Genomic DNA, 11,704 nt, shown 5'->3' with positions numbered 1-11,704 from the left:
CCCTAGAAAAAGCTACTCTTAAATTACCATGACTCACTGTATGTATCTTTCTAAATTTTACGTCATGTAAATAAACAAAGTTAGATCATTCTATATATGTAATTTACATTGCTCGATTTTGTGACGAATGATCGAGTATAATATTCTTGTTCTTTCCACCTTTCCTTAGATCGCTATTTTCGTTTATCTAAATAAAGCGAGCTAGTCGTTGCGTCGTAGAAAACAACGATGCAAAATCGTACAATTCGTAATAGCATTATGTTCCAAATATTTTGAGAATATGTACCAAATTTTCCTATTTCTCTTAATCGTCTAATTGAAATCTTATTGTTAATCGATATTAATGATGTGTATTTTCGTGTATTATGTAATAATGAATAATTATAAGTAAAATTACAATCCTGATTTACGAAAGATAAATTAAACGAACCGCAACGAAAGAGACATCTGATTAATGATCTCTCCTTGATCATCGTATTTAGGTCAGCGCCGGAATTTCAGGTTTCCCGCGCTCGAAAGCAATGTCAACGACGCAAGAAAAATTCTCCAAACTGATCCAAGTAGCTTTAATAAATCAGGTTTTTGATTCATCATGGCGTAAACATTTAAGAAACGTTTACGATCGCATTAATTTGCTAATTATAGATATATACCTAATAATAAATTATAATTTGTAAGAATTATTCAAAAAATTTTGCACCTGGTTAAACATTTAAAAATAAAAAGTAAATTCTAATAGCATATTCGAGTTTGTTCAACCTTCAATTCAAATATCTGATACTATAAAAAGATTTTGCGTTTATCTAGATTCAAAATCGACCGCTTCCAACAAAACGTGTTACCGTCGATAAGGAAGATCTCAATAGGTACAATCTCCGTCGATCATATGAATCTTCTTGATTCCTACTTTAACTACCGATTGATTATCGTTCGATGGTAACTTTACTTTATTATTAATTACGTCTTATTCTTTACTAATTTTACTTAACATTACATATTTTATTATTTCAATAAAGACTTCAAAATGATTGCATCTATTTTCATCTAATAAAATTGACGGAACTAATAACTTTTTTAATGATTCATTCAAAATTGTATATTATAAGAATTATATATGTATATACATATATATACATATATATTACATACTTACTTCATCACAAGCTGAACATCGAGGTTTTAATTGTTCGGCATAATGTCTTTCGCAAAATATCATATCTTCGTGTAAGCAATAAGCAAGATCCACCAAGAGTTCTTTGCAATCAGCGCATCGAAAGCACACCGGATGATAAAGTAGTCCCAATTTACTCGCCGATACGGCGAGGCTACCATACTTTAGGGGTTCTTGACAAGCCCCACAACACTGTAATAGAACAACGATTATTTCGACCATCTGCGACTCGGAACTGTTTTGAAGAGGATTACAAATCAAATCAAATCAAAGACGAAACGAAATATTTTAGTTTACGACATGATTTTTTATTATCATTTATCTTTATTGATTTGACCTATTTTTATTTTCTTTTCAAATACTCACAAATACGTATCATGTACTCACCGAACCTTCTTCAACAATTTCTTGAACTGTTCCTATATCCAAAGCTATTTCATTTCTCGCAGCCATGAAATCATCTGCGCTGGAAGCATGTTTTAGATCGAGATAACGACAGTAAGCTCTTGCCAAGTCTTGTTTAGGAAGTTGGAAAGCTAACTGACGATCTCTGTGTCGTTCGCCAGGAGTACCTAGCCTTGGTACTGAAATTTCTGGTAACATTGAAAAGTATTCGTCCACCTGAAAGAGATCGTAATGTATTTAGTGGTTTTATAAATTTTACACAATTACAAATTATAGAAACTTGATCGTGTCAATAATAATTTTATGTCTACTATCATGTAAAATTTACAAGTTAACCGCTAAATGGCTAATATAATACGTGAATACGATATTGATGTATTCAAATATATGGATCCAAAAAATAAACTCTAAACTCTAAACGTAAACTCTCCATTTGTACGATCGTATTTGTGCCAAGTCCCTAATCAGCTTAAAACTCGTACGACTTTAGAAAACATCGTAAATGCATCTCTTGAAGTAGTGCCATCAAACTAGAGTATAAGCGGCGGTTAGTTCACGGGATTCGAAAACTAAACGGAAAACGTTTACGAGAAAACACCGTCGTCTTGATGATAAAGGCCAGGAGTAGCAGAACTAACCAACGTAATATTTAAACGAACATTTTACAGAAAATAGCTGAATTTGGATCTATGCCAAGTGTTCGTCCGCTTATTCGATCATTCGCATATGGATACTGGAGAACATAAATTGTTCGTTAAATCACAATATTTCTATTTAAAATTATCTTTCACTTATGTAAATATCTTGAAAATGATATAACAGTGGTATCTGATCTTACATAATATCGTATGAATCAAACGAAATTCATCATATATTACTAAAATAAAATTAAAATAATAACCTTATGGGGTGGTAGTCCAGGAGGTGCCCAAGCTAGACCTCTTTCTCTTGGATCAGAGAAACCAGGGAGACCATTCGATTCGTCTGCTTTGAGTCCCAATCGGGATCTAACAGATGCCCATTCCTCATGACACACATCATGATCCTCTCGAGGACACTTGCAACTCGTACAATTCTTTCTAAAAGAAACAAACGAAAATACGTCAAATAAGAACACGAAGATCGATCGTTTAATAGATAATAGATAAATAGATATAAAATAAATTCTTCCAAGGAAAACAATCCGTGATACTTTTAGCATTACCCTTCTATTAATTACGACCTGCATAACTGATATATTACAAACAATAAACATTTACGTTTCCTGTTCTTTCATTAAGTCGAAAACTCGCGTAGCTTGTTGACACGTTCTCGATGAAATTGCCAATCAAGTTTTATTACCATACACGTAGACTATAGAAGCCTACAACTTTACGAACAATCGCTTAATCGTATTAGAAACAAACGAATAAACTTTTTTTATTCCTTCGATCATTTTTTTAGATTCAAAAACCTTTGTTTTTTGATCTTTCATTAAAATTAAGTTCAATTTGATATATAATATATAAATATATACAGGATGTCCCAGAATTAAGTGGGAAATATTCTAGAAGTGACTTTAGCACATCTAAACGATAAAAAAAATTCATATCATACATATGTCCTATTTGAATTAGTTTTCTGTATAATATTGTATTTCGCATATATATATATATATATATATATATATATATATATATATATATTTTCATATTCTTAGAGAGCAACTGTATCGATCGCTTTTCATATATCTAATCAAGAATCTTTATGCCCTTTAAAAATTGACGTGACTTTTTTCCCTACGACTTATACGACTCCTACGTATAAAAAGATGCATTTGTCGGGAACGTTTATCGCGTTTCTACCACACCCTTTTCCGGATATATCAGCACGAAGGCCATCCGAACGAGGTAAATTGCAAGGGGTTGCTTTCTTTCTTTTTATAATAGAAAGCTATTGTCGATGAGGATTTGAAAATGGAACACTTTACGAGATAATATGAAAAAGTCGATGGAAAGGTGGATGCAACATAGATATGTGAATGCGGAGAACTGTAGGGGAATAACTATATACCTACATATATCATATATCAAAGACGGTTTATAACGTGTCAAGTAAGCGGTAAGCGTTAAATTTAACCTGGTCTTCCTGGTTATTCGTGGATCACGAAGATCGAAAGAAATACGATCATTCCGAGACAGGAAGGGCTGCTTCTCTTGGAATCCTCCGACGCAGTGGCTTATTCCGGACGCGGGAAACTCTTTTCGTTTGATAAGGTCGTATATGACGTACGAACAAATTAACTTACGTTATTAGCGAACGTGATTTTTAACGAAATATCATCGGACGTTAAGAACAACAGCGATTACATCTATCTTTTTTTTTTTTTTTTTTTTTTTTTTTTTTAATTTCGACGAGAACGGACACAGATACGTGATCAATTGAAATTTTCTAAGTTTACGCGTAAGCGTAAGATCGTTGAGTAGTTACCTAACGATCAGCTCGAACAGCTCGAACTGATCGAAGACTTTACAGTAAAGATGTAGTACCCTGACGCAGGCAGACTTCATGCCAGGCCAAGGCGCCAGACTTAGATCCAAACCATCCTCTTCGGTATGACCCTCGCTGATGGCGAGACTTCGTTTCAATTCCGCTCCTGATATAGTCGGAAAACGATTTCTTCGATCCAACATAGGATTTCTCCTACACGATCCTGAGAGATCGAGAGAGCTTGGTATAGAAAAAGCTCCACGATCGATTTCAGCACCGGACAACGTCGTATATCTGTCACGACGATCGAGAGACACAGCTTTTCTATAAAAATCCTTTTCCGAAATCGAAGGACATCTCGCACGCATAGATTCTCGACTCATCGGTGGACTCATTGCTCTCATTTTCGGCTCCGGAATTTTCACCCTTAAAACGAGAGGTTTCGCGCCTGGCTCGGGCACGCACATCACCCTTACCTCCGTCATCGTGACCTCTTGTTGACCTCCGGGCCCTTTCGGGCTCATTTTCTCTCGTCTATTTAATTTTAACCTATCTCTTACGCATCATCCTTTGCGATTATCCACATTTAATTTATTTCTTATAATTTTCCTTCGATCGATCGACGAATCGAGAAAATTAACTTTTGACCATCCTCGAACATATTTCGATCTTGCTAATCTCCAAGATATACGTCGTTTAATGTCCAATGCAATCTCACGATTGACTTTCACATCAAACGAAATTAGATTGTACTATCTTACTGAATTCATTAAAGATATTCCATTGATAAATCTTATTTTTAACATAGGAACCATAGAAGAAGATAACAATAGTTAGACACACTACGATTTCGATCGTAAGTTTCTCTTCGAAATCCTTTAGAAACTTTTGTTTGATACGTACGATAATTGACGAATCTAATTGTCGGAAAAAAAAAAAACAATTCATATACTTGATTAATTATTTTTCTTCGAAATTTTTCCGATAAACATTTCACAAAATTGGATCTAATTAAGGATCAACATGATTTCAATCGCGATCGTCGATTCTTAATAAACCTTTTTACGAGCTCAAAGATTTCACGTATACAACGTAATTATTGGGCGCGTCCAATCGGCTAACACAAGGGTGGTACGGTGCTTCGTTAATAGACTAATCAAATAAAGACCGATCGCTGATTTTATCTGGAATGCGACGATTTCGTCTTAGGTGAATCATCTAGGTAAGGAAGCACGATTAGTCAGTCGTGGAATTGCACCAACCAGTGTGGTATTGCACCAATCAGTTGTGGTTAAGTATTCCTGCCAAAAGTTAATTCTAAGCTATGTTATTATTGACCATCCGCAAAATATTTTTTTCACTTAACTGTATACGCACAAAAAATAAGAATCGATCAGGAATCAATGCTGAAAAACAAATTGTGCTAAACGTTGTCACGAGATGGGAGACGCTATCTAATAGTTAATAATTAAATAAACATTTACTATATTTTATCTCGATAATAGCTACGAAATGAGACCAAAGAAGAAAAGAAAAGAAAAGAAAAAGCAAAGAATTATACGATCCGATTCGATCTCAAAATGTTTCTATATCAACCGGTAACATTCACGCAAATACACATCCACCCATATCCACACAGACACACACGTACATAGAAAAAAGAAATCTTAAAGAGATAGATTGGATAAACGATCTCACACCAAATCCTTCCTTTACAGTATCTTTCTTACAGCCAGTCGTTAGATAGATCGTTTATCGCGGAAAAGGATAAAGGCGCGAGATTTGAAAAGAGACCTGACGAAAAGGGGCGCGAAATTCAAAGGAAATCGCGCATGCGATTATGCGTGTTTTACGAGACACGGAAGAGTGCATCCACGGAAGGAGCGTACTTCAAACTGGCGCCATGAGCTTCGACGACGACGTAGATAGGTGTGTACCTATAGTTAATACCGGGTGGCACGAGAAGCAGCGCGCTTCTCCGCTACGTTTAGCGCAGGCGCGTTTCATCTCTCTATCCATCTCTTTCTCTCTCTCTCTCTCTCTCTCTCTCTCTCTTTCTCTATCTATCTATCTTTCTTTCTCTCATTCACTCTCTTTCTATCTCTCTCTCTCTCTCTCTCTCTCTCCCTCCCTCTTTCTCAATGTCTTGTGCGCGCGCGATGTCTTTACCGTCCTCTCGCCGAAAGCTTCTTCTTTTTCTTCTTCTTCTCGCATCTTCCTCCAACGCAAATGCAACGCAATATTGGAGGGAGAGAGCTCCAATTAGATACGCCACATAACGCTTGCGCTCGTGCCTGGATTAAGCTCTCCGAACGAATGAGAATCGTTTGTTTTGACGCGAGAAGACGAATCGGTAAACGACGACGACGACGACGACGATGACGACGACGATGACGACGACACTTATGTCTTACGGAAACTGCGAAATTGCATTTTCATTCGACGACATCCTAGATCTTTTCTTCTTCCTATTCTCTATCTCTATATACGTATTCGTTCCATTTCCTTAAGATCAAGTTTTCATATATGGAAGTACAGTCTTCTTATTTGAGATAACATTTATGATTGGTAAATTTATCTTTTCCTTTTAATAATTTACGTCTTATCTTAATCGTAATTATCTAATATTTGTAAATGTCTATACTTTCTATTTGAAATATTTTATGCTTTATCTTTCTTCATTTCTTAATGGATAATTACCATTTATAAACGTATTTAAAATGTTTTTTAATTAAATACTCAGATAAAATACACGAGAGTAATGTCAAAAATTTGTCGAAATATTTCGAAAGTTATTCTTTTCCCTTTTTTTCCTTCTTATTTTTTTTTTGTTTTGTTTTGTTTTCTGTGTTTTTTTTTTTTTTTTTTTTTTTTTTTTTTTTTTTTTTTTTTTTTTCTTTTTAATTCGGTCTATTCCAAAAGAAGGCCGTAGTAGCATAATCGAGAAAAAAGATAGTCGAATAAACGTCGAGCGTCGAATTGAGCCACGTGAGTTCGGTTAGTCGTACGTTTAGAAAATACGAAATAAGAAGATGATGCGATGTACATAAGCCGGGTAAACGCAAGGTGGACGCGAAATACATACTTTCGCTTTCTTATTTCCTTCGGTCACGGTCTCCAATGTGAATCAGCGCTATTTATATACTCTCTTTACTCCTTATGCATGGTACATGCTTGCTCGTACGCGCGTACGCGCGCGCACAATCGTAATACTAAACGTTACATTCTACATATCACGCGTTCTAGATAGTTGTTACACGCGTGTATACATATACGTGTGTGTGTGTGTGTGTACATATATATGAATATACGTATATATGTTATACATATGTGCCTGCGAATGCATTCGTAGAATCGGATAATCTAATTTGGCGCCATGTACGACTCGGCAAAGGCATTCCTCGCTGATTCGTTTATTTTTTTTCTCTCTATCTCTCTCTCTCTCTCTCTCTCTCTCTCTCTCTCTCTCTCTCTCTCACTCTTTCTCCTTTTTTACAAATTTATTTTTTTCAAGGAGAGTCCAATAATTCTATACGCACGGAAACTGCGAGAATGATCTAATGAACCGCATTCGCTTGATTGAGAAACGCGAAAGGAAATCAACCGTTACGTCTGATGCGACGATGGCTATTCAACGGGAAATGATCATTAATCCTAAGATCGAGATGATTACCATGATTTTTTGAGATATCTTCTTCGTAAATGTATCAATTATATTAATTATGTCTCATTAAAACGAACCTTTTTATTTTCGAAGTTAGAATATCGTTGATCTTTTATATATTCAAATATTTACATTTAATAAAAATAATAAAGAGAGTAGAAATTCTTTATAAAGTATAATTTTTATATAAAATTAAAAAATGAGAAATAATTAATATTATATATATATATATATATATATATATATATATATATATATAATATTAATTAATATCGTTGATCTTTTATATATTCAAATATTTACATTTAATAAAAATAATAAAGAGAGTAGAAATTCTTTATAAAGTATAATTTTTATATAAAATTAAAAAATGAGAAATAATTAATATTATATATATATATATATATATATATATATATATATAAAACATAAATATTAGTAAAATATTTCAAGGATTATTTTTTCGTAAAATATAATCATTCTAATATATCTACATATATTAACGGTTATTTTAAAATGTTTACATCACTCATCTCCTAAAATGGTTATCCTTCGAAAAATTGCGATTACGTAAATGCTTACGTGTTAACTCGAATATCAAGATTATATATCCAACGTCTACGAAATATTATCAACATGAAAAATTCATGTAAAATCAATGTTTGAAGAATAAAACTAAATTATAGTAAAGAAAGAGAGAAAAAGAGAGAGTGAGAGAGAGAGAGAGAGAGAGATAGAGAAAGAGAGAGCGAAAGAGATAGAAAGAGACAGATTTATAAAATTCTATAAACTTATAAAAGAAAATATATCCTTACAAGATTGAAAGGTTATCGTTGCAAGGTTCCTCGTAAAGGTAGGCAGGTTCCTCTTCGATCGGAGGTGCACCGATCGGAGATGCATTAGGAAGTATCAAAGATGCAGACTTTCGAGGACCCCGTCTCCGCATTGCAAAATTCCGTTCCCTCGAAGGAAATCTTGGAGTCTTCTTCTTCATCTCCGTCAACTCTTTCACTGATAATCGATCATCCCAAACCATTTTTATCTTCTTATTTTTTTTTCAGTTTGTTTATTATCGTCTCGGATACTCTCCTTCGAAAGAAAACACGTTCACGTTTTCCTTTCGACTATGCTTCAAAGCGCTCAGCGAATACTAAAAATGAACGTTCGAGGGAAGAAAAAAGAAAAAAAAAAAGAAAAAAGAAGAAAAAAAATATTTAACACTCCAAAAGATCAAGCTCGAAAGTGAAATATATATTGACGAGAGAACGGATAAGTATTATATGCTTCCCTCGATAATGATAACGAAACTAGCTACGAAAAGGAAACACGCTCGAGCTGCTCCGACCTTCGAGCAAGATAAAACTGAAAACGATCGTTGAATGTTCAAGACAACGCGGCCATTTCTTTGCTTTCGTATTACTGATTCCTTAAATTGAATTAACTTAATATAATAATTAGATTTACTTTATAGAGACTTTACCACGTACCGTCAATCCCAAACGAACGACTTTCACGAACTGTTACCATGAAACTCACGATGCACTTACGAACGTAAGACACGTTAGCGAGCTGCATGAAAGAAAGGACGACCTTCGTACCTTGGACTGTTCCTCGTTGCACGATACAACGTTACTATTCTGAATAATACACCTTAACGTTCCGTTATCACACAATTACGTCTATCGCATGATCGGATGATCAATTCCGAGGAAAAGAAAAGAAAAAATCAAGACACCAAAAACAAAAAAAAAACACGAGAATCTACTCCAAATCTACTTTCTTTTTCTTTTTCCTGTTATTTTTTCTTTTTTATCAACAAACACGATCGAAATGACGCAAATTGTCTTTGATCATACGATTAATGACTCGCCACGATCGAATTAATCGACTCCTCTTACTCATCGCAGATATATATCTGTTTACTTATCGACGATAATAAAAGTCTAATAAATATAAACAATTTTCAAATTTATTGGATTATCGGATTCCTTCAAAATAAAATAAATAATTTTTCTTATAAGTTCGTAAATTCATAAATTAAAACGGACAAGTTCGATGAAAATGTTAACAATGTTACGAGATTAAATGTTCTTACGAATATAAAACGCATGTACGCGTCTAAACAGATATAAAGCCGCGTACGATATAACTTTCCGACAGATTATCTCAAAGAAAGCCTTGTCTTGCTCGGCATTGAATCGGACTTTGACCCTCTATTTCAATCGAAATAATTCGTAACAGTGAAAGTTATATATCTATATAAAATAGATCCCACGCGACGATTCACATTTCGAACACTTCACAATGATTTATATCTTTCTATCTAAACATCGCTAAACGTCCCGATCATTCTATATTCACTTATTTTTCGATATACCTACTTTTTTCTTAATTTTTACATTAAAAGGCTTGACTCATTTTTTAACTTTCTTTTTTTAACCTTTATAAGTTTGTTTTTTTAACCTTTACAAGTTTGTATTTATAAAGTTTAACTTTATAAATACAAATTGTTATATTTTCGTTTCTGAAGAGAAGCCACGTGCTGAATCTCTCGACGAAGAATCGTACGATCTAGACCGAATAACTGAACGTTTCTGAAAGAGTACAGCTTCGCTGAAAACTCCGTCGATAAGAGTTATCGGAAGTAACCTCGTTATCTTGAAACTCAGCGAGCTGTCACGATCGGACGGTCAGTTTGTATTGTGTTGTAAAAGGAACGTCCTAAAAAGCATACATATTATGTGTGTGTGTGTGTGTGTCTATATATATATATATATATATATTCAACAGTATATTGAATATATGTATACAACATATATTCAATATAGTGTTATAGCACAAGTTATACCAATATATTACATATACTATTCGTTGAGTACAATCATTGCGTAGTCATCATATGTATTACGAAAGGCTGAAAGTCAGGCTCGAGATTTAATGTTTAATGCGTTTTCGTCAAAATACGAGCTATTATATTTGAAAGTGACGTAGTCAACATGGAATTTTAACTCGACGCGCTACTTACGTCCCTGACACAATCTTTTCCTTACGTTCGCATTTTTTTTGCTTTTCTTTTTATTTTTTTTGTAACTCTGGCTTAAGCTTTATGGTTTCGAGAAATCGGACAGCCTAATCGGCTTTGGATCTTGGTGATCAAGACGATCGAACGATGACACCGTTGGGCAGTTGACAAAGATCGATTATGGAAACATTCTTTCAATCTTATGTATGTAGAACACGAATGTAACCACGAAGAAAAGAAGGTTGAATACGCAACGGGTTTCCCGGACATGAGGAATCCTTAGTTGAGTTGAAACTACTAACCGAGTTATTGAGCTTAGCTACGAGATTATAACATCAAGTTATTATCTCTATTGCTGATTTTATATATACAGACGTACCTACTACACTCGTTACATTTTATTTTTTCAAATTAAATTTATTTTTTATAAATTATTTATCATTAATAAGATGTTAATAGAACAATTTCAGATAAACAACGATAAATTTTATACATGTATGAAAACTGTCAATAAATTTATCGTCATCCTATATAATTGAGAAAAATAAATAATGTTGTTTCCACGGCATGATGATCCTCTCTTTCTCTTTCTCTCTCTCTCTCTCCCTCTCTTTCTCTCTCTAGGACTTCACATAAATTTCTTTGATTTAACACGTGACACAACATATTCTCGCAAGTGAACACGAGACTTCGACTCACCGTGCAGCAAAGTAAGCAAGATCTTCTTCTTTACGTTCCTCGTTTTCGAAGACGTTGCTGCTCGAGTAGTTGGAATTTTTCCATTCGCCGCTGCCCATCTTGCCGTGGAAATTGAAGATTTCGCGTGCACGCAAACACGTGCTCGGCACGTGGTAACGCAAAAAACATTCACACACGTACACACAACGAAACACGCGGAGTCTAACACTCACAAGTTGTCAGGGACATGAAACTAAACTCGAGGAAAAAAAAAGAAACGAAAAAGAAAAAAAAA

At 34.2% G+C, this 11,704-nt stretch overlaps 1 protein-coding gene across 14 annotated transcripts in view; it reads right to left on the bottom strand.

Annotated features, from left to right (window-relative positions):
- LOC124952588 (four and a half LIM domains protein 2) overlaps positions 1 to 11,704 on the bottom strand; it is a 51,588-nt gene that overhangs the window by 17,496 nt on the left and 22,388 nt on the right. For 3 of the 14 annotated variants that reach the window (XM_047502685.1, XM_047502686.1, XM_047502688.1), the window contains exons 3-5: positions 2,478 to 2,655; positions 1,559 to 1,792; positions 1,154 to 1,363 (exon numbers count right to left, since the gene is read on the bottom strand). In XM_047502685.1, coding sequence (XP_047358641.1) covers positions 1,154 to 1,363; positions 1,559 to 1,792; positions 2,478 to 2,655 — 622 coding nt within the window. Of the gene's footprint in view, positions 1 to 430; positions 654 to 1,153; positions 1,364 to 1,558; positions 1,793 to 2,477; positions 2,656 to 4,045; positions 4,767 to 8,524; positions 8,860 to 10,108; positions 10,431 to 11,430; positions 11,544 to 11,704 lie in introns of those variants that run through there. The other 11 variants (XR_007101949.1, XR_007101950.1, XR_007101948.1 and 8 more) reach the window with 10 other exon arrangements.

This window comes from Vespa velutina, chromosome 10, assembly GCF_912470025.1.
Source record: "Vespa velutina chromosome 10, iVesVel2.1, whole genome shotgun sequence".
NCBI lineage: Eukaryota > Metazoa > Arthropoda > Insecta > Hymenoptera > Vespidae > Vespa > Vespa velutina.
Note: the sequence above shows the minus strand (reverse complement) of the source record. Positions and strands in the feature narration are given on the sequence as shown.